This window comes from Carex rostrata, chromosome 1, assembly GCF_964058835.1.
Source record: "Carex rostrata chromosome 1, lpCarRost1.2, whole genome shotgun sequence".
NCBI lineage: Eukaryota > Viridiplantae > Streptophyta > Magnoliopsida > Poales > Cyperaceae > Carex > Carex rostrata.
The window spans coordinates 7,669,862-7,684,792 of record NC_135918.1 but is presented as its reverse complement, the minus strand read 5'-3'; the positions used below and the strand labels follow the sequence as shown (position 1 = coordinate 7,684,792).

At 36.2% G+C, this 14,931-nt stretch overlaps 2 protein-coding genes across 2 annotated transcripts; both read left to right on the top strand.

Moving 5' to 3' along the window:
- Positions 1-1,590: 1,590 nt before the first annotated feature.
- Positions 1,591-4,516, top strand: CRL (crumpled leaf). Its single transcript, XM_078303914.1, has 9 exons — positions 1,591-1,928; positions 2,008-2,057; positions 2,289-2,349; positions 2,464-2,499; positions 2,748-2,798; positions 2,902-2,994; positions 3,103-3,207; positions 3,694-3,786; positions 4,234-4,516. The coding sequence occupies exons 1-9, from the start codon at positions 1,755-1,757 to the stop codon at positions 4,375-4,377; spliced, it is 807 nt and encodes a 268-aa protein (XP_078160040.1). The 5' UTR covers positions 1,591-1,754; the 3' UTR covers positions 4,378-4,516.
- Positions 4,517-8,124: 3,608 nt separating this feature from the next.
- On the top strand, positions 8,125-12,850 carry CYP51G1 (CYTOCHROME P450 51G1). The gene is made up of 5 exons (XM_078304078.1): positions 8,125-8,355; positions 9,060-9,549; positions 10,397-10,722; positions 11,363-11,770; positions 12,262-12,850. The coding sequence occupies exons 2-5, from the start codon at positions 9,082-9,084 to the stop codon at positions 12,527-12,529; spliced, it is 1,470 nt and encodes a 489-aa protein (XP_078160204.1). The 5' UTR covers positions 8,125-8,355; positions 9,060-9,081; the 3' UTR covers positions 12,530-12,850.
- The last annotated feature ends 2,081 nt before the right edge of the window (positions 12,851-14,931 follow it).

Sequence of the window (14,931 nt, the reverse complement as noted above, 5' to 3'; positions counted from 1 at the left end):
TACGAAATTACTATTTAAATTAATACTATATTATATTTAATATTTGAACTATTATAATATTATATTTAATCTAATGTTTTATTTAATACTAATATAATATTTAAACTTATATTATATTATATTTAATATTTAAATGACTACAATATGATATTTAATATAACATTTAATTTAATTTTAATTTAATTTGATATTATATTTATTTAATACTAATTTATATTTTAAATTAATATTATATTGTATTTAATATTTAAACTAGTATTTAATTTAATACTAATCTAATCTAATATTATATGATATTTAATACTAATTTAATATTTTATTTAATACTAATTTAATATTTAAACTAATTCTAATTGAAAATAATCAAATATTTTATTAATATCACTAACCCCACTAACTCTATTCTTGAGCTAACTCAATTTTCGAATTTGTGTTTGGATCACCCAAGGTTAAGAATAGTGGAGCTAATCCAAGATTAGCTCTATTCTTGCCCTATCCAGACACAACCATATTTTTTGGAAACTTTTTACTATTTTTTTAGATAGGTACAAAATCACTGTTTTTGGATGGTCCAAATGCAGTGATTTTGTACCTATCTAAAATAATAGTAAAAACACTCCAAAAAATATAAAATTTGGTCTCTAAGCACATTTTAATATGGAGATCATGTTGAGCGGGCTCGGATCGATTGTTTGAACTTCGAGAATAAAGATAAAGATGTGGGGTATGATTGGAGTACAAAATCAATGGTGCATTTTAATCATATCATGTTTACGGTTCAGACCAATTGTTTAAATATTTTTATGTAATTTCAATTGCGTTAAATTAACATGCATTTCTTTTTAAAGTAAGATGAAGATGTTTTATATATTAAAATCAAAATAATACACTGTACAAAATAATAAAAATTTGCGATGCGGAGGAGGGATAGATCTGTTAGGTGCTATATAATACTATAAATTTGGGCTTAGCCCAGAACCGAACCAAAGTCACTGATTGGCCTCAAGTAACAAAATGAAAGCCCAACGAGTAAAAAAAAGGTTGCTCATCGCCGCTGTTGTACAGTCTGTCTTCTCCCGTTCTCCGGTCTCTAGGTGATACTGTTCGCATCCATTTAAATAGAATTGAGACGATTGAAGCTGTTTTCCGTGGCTTCTCCAAACCTGAGTGTCCGAATTCATATCACCTAAGGTAACTCAGAATTTGAGTTTATATGATAACCGTCCGATTTTCTTAAACACGAATATTAAAGGATCCCATGCATTCCATTTCGGACCAGATTGAGCCGGATTCTGATCTAACAGTCTCAATCTATGCTCAAAATTTAAGTTACCGCAGGTGATATGAATTCCTCCAATTCTAGCCCGAACTCCCTTGGGAACGCTATCCTCTGTGGAGTTTTTCCGTGCGGAGATTTTAATCTGGTCCGTTCGTTTCGGATCGGACGGACTGGATTAAGGGTTCACCAAATTTTGAGTTTTTTTAAAATTCGGGCAAGATCTGATCTGGTCCGTCCGATTCGAAACGAACGGACAGATTAAAATCTCCGCACAGCTCCGCACGGAAAAACTCCGCAGAGGATACTTTCGCACTCCCGTGTGATTCACCACTGTGGCAAATGAAATGATAACCTAGCATTTCTCTTTTCTCGCTACTCTTCTCGATTTTGCCTCCTGAATTTACACCCCCACCCCCATTGCAAGAATAGAACCCGATAACATCTCTCTTTCTATTCCTCTAATAGAAGGCGAGAGATGGGTGTGGACGCGGAGCCAAGCGGCGGAGGCGGAGGTCGGAGTAGGTTTCCTGGTGTTGTATTTAAAGCGCTTTTAGTTTTTGGTGGTTTGGCTTTGCTGAAGAGGCTCCGAAAATCCACAACCCGTTGGGACCATGCTCGTGCTGTCGCTGATGCACTTTCTGGCGAGAAGGTATTGATTCTGAAAAAAGAACCTAAGCAAAATTACACATGAAATGGTACAGTAATAATTGAAGTTTTGGTATATGCAGTTTTCTAGAGAGCAAGCTCGGAAGGATCCTGATAATTACTTCAACATTAGGTGGTTTACTGATATTGAATTTTCAATTTCAGTGTAAATATACAATTTAACCAATACGGTTCTCACATGATGCGTTCTTTTTTTAAAGTTTTTAGTTTGTACTAGCATTTGAGGGGAATTATGGTGTAATTTAATTTCTTTTTTCACAGACCAATTCTGATTCATATTCTGGCACGTAAACTCGAAATTGAAGCTAACATCTCAAAGGTGAAAATTTTATTATTTCTATAGGATGCTAATGTGCCCAGCAACAGAGATGGTGGATGGCTCCAGAGTTCTCTACTTTGAACAAGTTCCTATCTCTTCCCTCACAATTAATATTACCTAATTGTTCTATCTTATGTTGATAATTAGTACATCGTTGATCTGTTTCTCTTTCATCATTTTTTTCTTTCTTTTATCGCAGGCATTTTGGAGAACTCCAGAGAAACCCTTTCGGCAAGTATGGTTCTATTATTATCCATATATTTTTGTCCTTTCTTTTACAGATTTAAAGTATAGCTAATTAGAGTTATCTGGTTTGGTTTCTTGAAATATTTGTGCTGCAGACTCAGAAGGGAAAATTTGAATTGGAACCCCCCCCAAAACACACGCACACAAATAAATAAATCAAAAATAAAACATAAAAGAAACACATACAGAATAGGTGCAGGTAACAGTTGAAAATAATTTTTTTTCTTTGTCATGCAGAGATTTTATATGGTGAAGCCTTGCCCAAAAGAGATGAAGTGTGATGTAGAGGTGAGATTATTGTGACAATTTTCTCTCTTTCTGTTTGTTACACATTTTTTGCAAACATATATTAATTTTCTTTAGCTCTCTATGAGCTATTTGCTATGTGCAGCTGAGTTCACATGCTGTCAGAGACATGGAGGAGTACAAGAATTTCTGTGACCGCCCCAAGGACCAAAGGCCTCAGCCTGAAGAAGTTATTGCGGTAAAAGTTTAGATCACACTTTTATCCCTATCAATATAATAATTTCTCCTTCCAATTCATTTTACATACTCAAGGGAGATCTTCATGATTATCTTCTATTATATGCAGGATGTTGCAGAGCATCTGACAACAATCCACCTCTCCCGATGTGAACGTGGAAAGGGCTGCTTGTATAGAGGATCCACTCCAGCTGATGGTTTTCCTAATTCCTGGGTATTTTCTTTCTTCCTTTGTGTATGTGTGTGTGGGAAGAAGGAGGGGGGGGGGGGGGGGGGGGGGGGTAACCTCTTTTATATGTGTGCATCCTGTTTATCACCTTAGTAAAATAAAATAATCTGTATATTTTTCTGGCTTTATATCTACTTGCAACATTTCAGGTCAGGGATTGTGGTTGGGGTAATAGTATTGTATTGTTTTAACTGGTATCTGGTGTAAACCAAAGTATAGGTATGGTACCAAACCATCATTACCATATAACCACTGTTTATGTTTTGATTTGTATTTGTTCTGTATTTATATGGGTTTTTTGCTGTACCTGTCAATATGGTATGTCACTCTTATTGGGAATTTGTTGATCATTTTTGCCAGTAAGTCACTGACAAAAGTACATTATTTAAGTTATGTTATTTCCTTTCTGGTTCATTTTTTTTCTTCTCAAATTGTGGCAAGTAATACCAACTAATAAAATTTTGGTGACAGAGTGGCGCATCGTATTGTACATCTGACATGTCCATTTACCGGAATGGAGAGTTGCATATGTGGGATAGAGGCTTTGATGAAGAAGGAAATCAGGTGCCCTTCTTTAATTTTTTTTAACAGAAAAAGAATATTGTTTACTGATATCGGAAAATCATACATTTACAAGTATTTCCATGTGTATCAGCATGTAGCTGTATGCTCACGAGTTTGAAGCTGGTACCTGATATAGCTGTTTGCCCTCTTAAGTTCGAAAATGTTTATTTTACCTTGTAGGATACCTGTATGGCTTGTACCAACTTCTATCCATGATATTTATACTCGGCACTCGTGCCTTCTGGTACTGTAATAGTGTAATGTTTATTTTATCCAAATCAAGTAAAGCAAACAATGTGAAGTTAATTATCGTATGCATCATGTGTAATGCATTGTTGGCCGCTATTAGATTGACACTGAAGTGGTGTCTACTAGTTGTGCTAAGTGAAAGAAGAACAATATTTTTAGGGTTTTTTTTCCCTTACACCTTTCGCATTGTACTTGCAGGCTTGGGGACCTAAGGCAGGTCCATATGAGTTTAAACCAGCACCTCAATCGACCTATGATGACATGTTTTCTCCATTGAATTTCTCTGCACCATTGTCACTGGAGAAGAAGATTGATGCCTCTTATGAAATTGAGGATCAATAAAGTTTTGGCTAGGCAATGGAGGATAAATGGTGTTCTTGTCTTGTACATTCTTATTAGTAGATATAGAATTAACCATTGCAAATATATGTCCCAATGTCAAGTCTTATTAGTAGATATAGAATTAAACATTTCACATATATGTAGGGCTGTAAGTGAGCGAGTCAATTCAAGTTGGGATGTCAATAACGAGCTGTAAAGCCAACTCGAGTTGGTTCGCAACTCATTTATAACTTGTTTGACCAGTCAGTTTTCTTAATTATAGTTATATACTAGTAAAAGTTTATCTAAGCACAAACAATTTAAATAATTTAATAAGAGTTTACCTAAATAGAAACAATTCAAACATAAATAATAGGACAACTAACAAAATAAAAAATTTAAACAACAACTTAGGAGTCATTTAGAAGGGCATGAGATTTATTGTGATGGATTTTGTGTAACTTGAGTTGGGGTATGCTCAAACTCAGCTTATTTATTAAACGAGTTAGTCAACTCGAGTTGTAAATGAGCGAGTTAAAGCGAGCAGTTTGCAAGTAAGTTACGAGTTTGAGCAATTTTGTACAGCCCTACATATATGTCGGTGTCATTTTATTTTAATGTTCCGTTAGCTGTGTTATCTCATCTCGTCCGCTAAATATTGACAGCTGAAAATTATTAACAATATGTATTAGGATGATAAGTAGCCCTAATTATCTATATTAATCATTCGTATATTTTAACTTCAATTTTACTATATTAAAAATAATTCTTTATTTAGTGAAGTTCATAAATTGTAAAATTATGTCTGAAATATTATTTACTCAATTGTATTATATGGAATACTATGAAGAAGTTATTGACGAGTTTTTTTTTATTTGCGAGGAAATGGAAAAATAATTTATACCGAACAAGCTATAAATAAGCATTCTATCCAGTTATTTAAATGTACATTAGATTGAGTTTATACTTTCTCGGAACAATTAATAGAAGCTTTGTTTTGAAACCTAACAATTTTTCTGATATACTTTCAGCATTATTTCCATCCTTTTCAGTAAAAAAGTTCCAGAGGTTTGCCCAATTGAATTGTAGCCGATTTTTTTTATTAATATCCAAAAAATAAATAAAATTTTAAAAAATATCCAAACCCGGACTGAATGTCGAAAACTACCCAAACCGGTTATCCAATAACCGGATTTGAGACAAATTTTCGGTTAATGGATTTCCGGACTCAAAACAATATATCCGGTTAACCATTAACCGGAAAGTTATATATATATATATTTTTTTTTAAAAAATAACATATCCGGTTAATGGTTAACCGTAAACTTGTATTTTTTTTTTTTTAAAACAGGAAATTTTAATTTTTTTAATTTTTTGTATTTAAATATTAGAAATGTTGAATATATTTCTTTAAAAATAGATGAAATACAATATAATTTGATTTATTAGAAAGACTGCAACAAATAATCTGGATCAATATTTTTCAGGCCGGATTTTTCGCGGCTGTAAGAAAAATTAATATATTTCTTTGTGTTATTGGGAAAAAATAAAAATGCTTAGATTCTGAGTTATTAATCCCGGTTCAAAAGTCACTTCTATGTAATCCATAAAATATTGTGATCCTTCTACGACATTTAATTTATAAAAAGTTGTATCTATTTTAATAATTCTTTTTTAATAACAATAATTAAATAACTTAAAGTTTTTGTTTTTTTTCAAAAATAGATACAACTTTTCATAAATTAAATGTCCTAGAAGGATCACAATATTTCCTGGATTACATAGAAGTGACTTTTGAACCGGATCAATAACTCAGAATCTAAGCATTTTTATTTTTTTCCAATAACACATAAAGAAATATATTAATTTTTCTTGCAGCCGTGAAAAATCCGGCCTGAAAAATATTGATCCGGATTATTTGTTGCAGTCTTTCTAATAAATCAAATCATATTGTATTTCATCTATTTTTAAAGAAATATATTCAACATTTCTAATATTTCAATACAAAAAATAAAAAAAATTAATTTTTTTTTGTTTTTTAAAAAAAAAGACAAAAAAAAAGACAAGTTTCCGGTTAACCATTAACCGGATATGTTATTTTAAAAAAAAAAATATAACTTTCCAGTTAATGGTTAACCGGATATATTTTTGAGTCCGGGAATTTATTAACCGGAAATTTGTCCCAAATCCGGTTATTGGATAACCGGTTTGGGTAGTTTTCGAGATTCAGTCGGAATTTGGATATTTTTTTAAATTTTATTTATTTTTTGGATATTAATAAAAAATCGGGAATTGTAGAATCTCAAATTTATTAAAGCTTGCATTGCGAACACGAACCACACGAAGAATTAACAACTAAGGACACAAGAAATCTTGCGATGAACAACTTGCACGGTATACTGTATACCACCTATTCCAATTATAGAAAACAAAATGTTCTTGTCCTTTGCTAATTGCTACCAACTACTTCACGCAGCTTTCAGCGGCATGGCAAATATACAAGTGATTTAATAGTTGAAGATTGAAAGTGATTTAAAGGATACTAAAATAGTAAAATGTTGATTTTTCTGAATAAAATATATCAAGTATTTTATTTAACATGTTACCGTTGTATTTAATTGTTCATCAGTTCTTTATTAGACGGCCTTACATAGTAAAATTTGTTTTGCAAAAACTATATGAATGAATTGCTCCATTCTTTAAAAATTGGAGCTTTTAGAAGCCGAAATTTTTATTCATACCATTTAAAAAAAATAAACCAAAACACATCTATTAGGGCTTCCAAACCAATATGTGGATCCATTCTTGGAGTGGAGTGCCGCAGATTGGTTTGGAGGCCCCTCAAAACCTAAATATATTTAATATTACAATATATTTTTTGGATTCTGGGGTTGCCGCCAAGTCAACCTGCGGCTTGGGTAGATATGAAATTCTTCCAAAATCAGAGTGTTTTGGTTTATTTTTTATTATTATGGTATAAATAAAATTTTTGGTTTTAGACGTCCTCAGGACCTCAATAACTCATCAAGGTCGATCTTGGGACACAATCCGGTGCCAAACTGCCAATTAATACTAAAGTGTGCAGGCTGCAGAGGATCCCTTTACTAATCCAAATCTCCGATCTTCTTTAATATCGCCCTCAATACTGTAGCGAGTCGCAAGTTGATGCCCTGCGACTCTGCGAGCGCATTTTGTGCAATGGACCACCGAATGCTATGCTAATTACTACGTCATAGCATTTAGCATCAACAGAAAATCAGTGGCAACTCCACCAGGCACGAACGGAATTCGCATCCTCTGAGATATCTCATATTCTGCGTGACTTTTTTGGAAAATTTCAACCGTTGCAATACGTTCTGCGCGAATCTCAAAGCTCAAATAATATTGGCCCCCTACGTTACCCCGAATAGGCGCAGGACACGTCGGTCACGCAAAATATGAGATATCTTAGAGGATACGCACTCGCACGAACGACACACGCTTTCTTCTCTATCGCGCGCTGTCTATCTCGCATCTTGTCACCATTCGTTTCTCTCACTAAACCGTAACAGCCAAGTGGGTGCTTACGGGCCTGAATAAAAAGATAAGCAACATGCAGTGCACTGGACTGGTTTACTGTCGCTACTCGGCCAGGGCCCAGGTAATACGAGTCCAGATCTTCTTCATTACCTCACCGTTTGAGTTTCAATCCGGAACGTCCAAATATATAATTAATGGACCAGATTTAAGATCAGCGTTTGGCTACCTTAGGTGACAAATATTCCCCTCGCTGGTATTTCTATCCTTCCGCTGATTTACGCCCCCTGTTCCGCTGTTCGTGTTAAATAACCTTTTACTAAATCAGATATTCTCCTCACTCTCTCCCTCTCTCATCTCTCTCCACGAGGGAATCTTTTCTCCCTCCTAACCCCTCTTATATAAGCTTACTTGTCACTACAGTGGCTATATCTCTCTCCCAAAACCCTTCGGGCCCGCTCCTCCTCACTTGGCTGGGTTTCAGTGAGTTCCTCTCTCTTCAATCTCAGATTTGTTAGATCGAACGAGAGTTTGATCTGATTTAATACTTATTTATTGATCTCTTGCTGTAATTTATGTGTTTTCGAGTTAGATTTTGTTCAAATTCAAAATGCAGATCGTTCTTTGATTTTCGTCTGTACCGCATTCGATGATTGGTTTTGGTTTTTAGTCGACTAATGTTAAACCCCTTTGTCTACGGGTATTTTTCTCCAAAAAAGACAAAACCCTTTTTTTAGTTTGGTTAGTTTATCCGAAATTTTACGGTTTATAAGCCAGCTAAAAATGTACGTAAGCCAGTGGAAATTTTTTATGCTTGCTAAGTTGCGTAAAATAAATATGCATTATTTTTTGAAAGAAATGGACATGTATTCTTGCTATTCATGTTTCTGCATCACTGATTGAACTGCTAGAGGATCAATTAATCGTTAAACTGAACAGCATAACAAAACTTGTTTTGTTCAGACACTTAATATAGCTATTTTGTTATGGATCTGTTTCTTGTACTATGGATTTAATTAATTAATGGATAATAGTTCCATAATTCTCATTTTCCGGTAGTTCATGTATCCAATTTGCTTTCTTAAAGTGTGCATTTATGCATATGCAATTTTCCAATAATTTTATCTTGATTTACTTGCAGATCCTTTATTTGTAATATCTAATTCACTTTACCTCTTTGAATTCAGGTTGGACCTGATCTGATCCACCATGGATCTAACAGAGAATCAGAATTACCTTCTAATCATATTTGCCTCTCTCATAGCGATCCTCTTTGTCAAGCTCATTTTCCGATCAAAATCAAACAAAAACAAACGCCTCCCCCCTTCTATCAAGTCCTCTATCCCAATAATAGGCGGTCTTGTCAAATTCATGAAGGGGCCCATTCCCATGATTCGTGAACAGTATGAAAAAATTGGAAGTGTGTTTACAGTGAACTTGGTTAACCGAAAGATCACTTTCTTTGTGGGTCCTGAAGTCTCAGGCCACTTTTTCAAGGCTCCTGAGTCCGATTTGAGTCAGCAGGAGGTGTACCAGTTCAATGTACCAACATTTGGGCCTGGTGTGGTGTTTGATGTTGACTACTCAATCAGACAGGAGCAGTTTAGGTTTTTTACTGAGGCCCTCAGGGTTACTAAGCTAAAGAGCTACGTGGATCAGATGGTTTCTGAAGCTGAGGTACAAATTTTAATTGCTTTTCTGAATTTTCAGAATTTATAGTTTTGTAAACTCATAGCTCACATTTATTTGATGTGGTATGACAACTGCATTTGAGATTTTCTGATTTTGTAGTACAGGATTTCTTTTGCTATTTAGTTTATTATTTATGCGGTCAGGATCCTTGGAAATCATTTGAAGATTATAATAAAAGTTACTTGTTCAAGACTGACTATACCACTTGTAACGTTGATAATAGAATATTTTTTCTGACGGAAATAATTTAACTTTATTGGCCAAACCCTTATATGATAGGGAATAAATGATTTGTGAACTTGTTAATTTAATTGTGGGACATGACAACATGTCAATAGTTTTTCATTCATATATCTATTTCGTACCCTCTGTGTTATATCATATCTCACCTACTTGTTCAATACATAATGCAGGCAGTTGTACTTGTCTTGATACTTATTTGTTATATTAATACTATAGCTTGGATTGGTTTCATCAACCAATTTCAGATTGTCGTCACTCTACCTTAGTTACAATGTTTTTCAACTAAGTGTGCCTTATGAGTTATGACCAAGTATTGTCACCATAGCTTTGTAAATAACCCTATTTAACAATGTAACCAGTACTTCAGCTTAGTCATACATTGATCTTTCCCAAGCAGTTCATTTTTGCAAGAGGACAAGGATTTTAATTGCTGAAAACGAAATAAAATTGCTATAAAAATGCTTAGAGACGTTATTATTGCATGCAATGCCATTTATTGCATAGGTATTGTTTTAGTCCTTCCATTCAGGAATTTAATGTGCTGGCAGAGGGGTTTGTACTATTTTAACCCCTCTTTCCTTCTCTCCAGGAGTACTTTTCAAAATGGGGTGAAAGTGGCACCGTGGACCTGAAATATGAACTGGAGCACCTTATTATTTTAACCGCCAGTCGATGCCTGCTTGGTCGTGAAGTCAGAGAAAAGCTATTCGATGATGTGTCGGCACTGTTCCATGACTTGGATAATGGCATGCGGCCTGTCAGCGTGCTCTTCCCTTACCTCCCAATCCCAGCCCACCGCAAGCGTGACCGGGCCCGGGCCCGTCTGGCAGAGATCTTTGCCTCCATCATCCATTCCCGCAAGGCCTCTGGTCAGCCCCCTGAACAGGATATGCTTCAGTCCTTCATTGACTCCAGGTTACTTTTTGGAGCCTTTTTTTTTCCTTGCTTTATGTGGTTGAAGAGTTTAGCAGATCATGCAAGATGGTTCCTGTGCCTTTGAAAATGCTAAGCCTACAGCTGTTGATATTATGTAAACCTCATAGCCGGCTCAAAAGTAAATACCCAAGTACATATTGGTGGAAACAGCAAACACATTTTTTTGTGGTCTTTATTACTAAATCATTACTCTTGTTTACATCTTTTTGTAAATCTGATAGCATGTGCATCATATGTATTGGATTCTCTCTTTCATCTCATACTTGATTATTATAGCCACTTATCAAAGTCTTATAAACTAGCAGGCGGTACTGCTCATGCTAAAATTAGTAGAACCCGCAAGCTTAATAGCTGGGCCACCAAATATGACTTGCACATGTTTTTTTTTTTTTGAAGGTTAGTGACTTTAATGCCTACTAACAATTCAATTGATAAAAAATGTATTTACAACAAGTCAAGTGACTCCAATTCCTAAATCTACTACTCTATTCTCACGAAATTCTCAAAATTACTTGCAGCAAGGTACCTGGCTACACTGCACATGCTCCATCCATACTTGTGCACTATACTTGTCCACATCTAATGTTAACTAATCTAATCTGGATTATTGCATCCCCAGGTACAAGGATGGCCGTCCCACAACTGAAGCTGAAGTCACTGGTCTCTTAATTGCTGCTCTTTTTGCTGGTCAGCACACCAGTTCAATCACCTCCACATGGACTGGGGCCTACATGATGCGTCACAAGAACTTCTTCACAGCTGCTGTGGAGGAGCAGAAGGAGATACTCAAGCGCCACGGCGATACAATTGACCACGATATTCTGGCTGAGATGGACGTCCTGTACCGGTGCATCAAGGAGGCATTGAGGCTACACCCACCTCTTATCATGCTTCTGAGGCAGTCCCACAGCGACTTCACTGTGACCACCAAGGAAGGGAAGGCGTATGATATTCCCAAGGGTCATATTGTGGCCACATCCCCTGCTTTTGCTAACCGTCTGCCACATATCTACAAGGACCCTGATAGGTATCAGGCTATCAGCACCACTGCAACCTCAATTTTTTTTTTTTTTTTTAACTTTATAATGTGCTTTAAGTCTAGTTGTAGTATGAAAATGTGTCAAGCATGGCATCTAAATATTAGCATATAATGATTAGCAATTAGGAATGGTGTTAGCCACACTGGTCTGCATACTAGACTGCACGATCAATTATATACATCCTGTTAAGTTGTGTATGCATGTCTGACCTAAGTGGTGACTTGGGCCAGTCTGTATGATAGATCTTAAGCCCTTGCACAGCTGTTAGTATTTGCAGTGTGTTCTGCTCGAGGTACCTTCTCAGTGACTGGTGTGCTGAAATGCATGCAATGCCATGCAAAATCTGTTTTTTTTTTTTTTTTTTTTATAATAGATCAGGTCTCATTGCATTCGCTGAAGCAAAATGATACTTGACACCTATATAGCAAATGATTTCTTTACATAAACCTAACAAGTCACCACACTCTTTAAATCGCAGCTATGACCCAGATCGATTTGCATCAGGAAGGGAAGAGGATAAGGCGGCAGGACAGTTCTCTTACGTTTCATTTGGTGGAGGGAGGCACGGGTGCCTGGGGGAGCCGTTTGCGTATCTCCAGATAAAGGCAATATGGAGCCTTCTCCTCAGAAACTTTGAGTTTGAGCTGATTTCCCCCTTCCCTGAGAACAACTGGAACGCTATGGTTGTTGGTATCAAGGGAGAGGTCATGGTGAGGTTCAGGCGCCGCAAGCTGACTGTTGACTGATCAACCAATCTGCTGCATCATATGTTTATCCAGCATTTTGGTAGACCCAAATTCTACTGGAAGGTATCAATAATATCTGGCACACTTGGCTGTGTTGTTGAGGACTTAAATGGATCTAGTGTTAATCTGTAGTTCTGGTGACTGTGTTTTTCTTTTTTTTCCTTTTTATGAATTTTCTGTTTGTTATGTGTTAGCGGTTTGTGGATGTTAGTTTGTTGGTTACTTGATGAATCTACTATGATGGGGCGTGAATGCACTCTATTAAGTAGGCAATTTTTTTTTTATTTCTGATTTTCCTTGAATTCGTTTATCTCGCAGAAAGCCAAGTGTCTGGTGCTAGCTTTGATGAAGATACTTTAGTATCTGCATATTAAACGGGGATGATTATATTACAAAATAAAATTACTGCATGGTGCCTTCTCAATTTTATTATGGTATAATGTCACATTACAATTTTTGATAAGAGAGGCCGAAGCCCTTTTCATTCAAGAAAAAGTTAATTTACAGCATCATGTGTTCATTACCTAATACCCGCAACAAAAGAGAGCCCAATAACAACAATAAACGCAATCCACAAGATAAACTACATATAAAACCAGCAATATAAAAGCTAACTTTATAACTCTAAGTCACAAGAAGGGCCTGACAACAAGCCACAAAGGGTTGGGTAAATTTTAGCTAAGTCAAAATTGGCCATTAGAACCAGAGTCGGTCATTTATTGCGCAACTTCTTCATAAAGAAACCATCGGGAGCTCAATCTCAACAGGGGATGGTGTTCCATATTGCTCAGGTGATGATGTCGTTCATCTGGATGCCAACTAGAGATTGGATTAGCCTCCGTGTCCACCGGCAGCCAGAGAGACAGACAGTCCTGTACTTGAGGTTTGACCCGACCTGTCCAATAATGCACAAGGGAGATAATTAAAAGAATGATTTGTCGTGGTGATTTTTTCTTACCTGTTTCAAAGCAGAGTTCGTTGTGAATAATGTCACATTACAATTATGAGTATTTTCACAACACAGTTTACAAAGACTGCCAATGTGTTAAATTTTAATATAAATTTTAGAAACAAGTAATATTTAACACAACAACAATCATTATAGACCATCAAATTAAAAATTTACAATTTGAGCATGATTGAATATAAAAACGATAGTTAAAAGGGGGCAAGATAAGTGTCAGACATTTAAGGTCTGCTCCAGTTGGGGGGTACACAGAGGGAGGGAAAAAGAGCGGAAGGGAAGGAAGGTGGGACCGGATCTGTCTGTGATGGATTACTTTGTCAGATCCAAGATCTGACGATACAATTGAAATCGCAATTGAGCCAAAAGCAAGCTACTTGAACAATTTCAGAGAAATAGCGAAAGAAAAGAAAAGAGGAGATAGTAACTTTCATTCAAAATTGGCATAATCCAAATGATTACAAAGCCAGCCTTTATATAGGCGAACAAAAGAAACAAAGTAATTTGGTAAAAGATACAGTGGATCATTCAAATGTACCGCGAACGGCCATGTCAGCAATAACGATGGCAGAGAATAACAAACCTCTCTAACCGTCTGCTGACCCTCCTCTCCATTCTATGTTGCCTCAATCTCCTCCAGTGTTAACGAGGGTGACCCCACTTCCCAGTTTAATGTCTCTTTAAAAGGAGCGGTTTCTGCCCTTAAATCTGGTCCCACCTGCAGCGTTTCAGTTTCAAATTCTGGGCTGCCCGCCATCTCCTTCTCTTCAACGGCTGATTGAATTATCCCCAAATCCGCACAGCTCCTATCTTCCTTCATCAAATTCACCTCCGATCGTGACAATGCCCCTCTCTTGAAAGCTTTCTCGTCCTCGAGAATAAATTCTGGGTATTGCTTAGCCATTAAGCAGTAATCTTCCCAAGTAGCATCCTCAATTTCTTCCCCTTTCCACTGAACTAGAATTTGAGTTTCAGCGGCATTGTTACGTTTCACCATCTTTCTAGCTAGTATTGCTTCAGGCCTTTTTGGTGGCTCTGCACCAGCTCCAACTAATGGTAGGGTGGAAGATACAGTCAACCTATTACCAATCCGCCCTTTGAGCTGAGACACGTGAAAAACTGGGTGAATAGAAGACCCAGCTGGTAACTTCAAACGATAAGCTACTGTCCCCACTTTCTGAAGTATCTCAAAAGGGCCATGAAACTTAGAATTTAACTTCTGATTTCCCTTCCCTGAGACCGAACTTTGCCTATACGGCTGTAATTTTAAGTAGACCCAATCTCCTTCCTTGAATGATCGTTCACTCCTCTTCTTATCAGCATGCTGCTTCATTCTATTTTGGGCCTTCTCCAAATTTGCCTTTAATGCAATCAGGGTCTGTTGCCTATCTCTTAACATCAGATTCACGGCTTCCACTGAACTTTTAGGTGCACTACC

Bases quoted from the DNA above. Each gene is read 5' to 3' on its own strand.
- CYP51G1 (XM_078304078.1), top strand. From the start codon at position 9,082: ATGGATCTAACAGAGAATCAGAATTACCTTCTAATCATATTTGCCTCT. The intron at 9,550-10,396 runs GTACAAATTTTA...CCTTCTCTCCAG, and splicing joins AGATGGTTTCTGAAGCTGAG to GAGTACTTTTCAAAATGGGG. The intron at 11,771-12,261 runs GTATCAGGCTAT...TTTAAATCGCAG, and splicing joins ATCTACAAGGACCCTGATAG to CTATGACCCAGATCGATTTG.
- CRL (XM_078303914.1), top strand. From the start codon at position 1,755: ATGGGTGTGGACGCGGAGCCAAGCGGCGGAGGCGGAGGTCGGAGTAGG. The intron at 2,995-3,102 runs GTAAAAGTTTAG...TATTATATGCAG, and splicing joins AGCCTGAAGAAGTTATTGCG to GATGTTGCAGAGCATCTGAC. The intron at 3,787-4,233 runs GTGCCCTTCTTT...TTGTACTTGCAG, and splicing joins TTGATGAAGAAGGAAATCAG to GCTTGGGGACCTAAGGCAGG.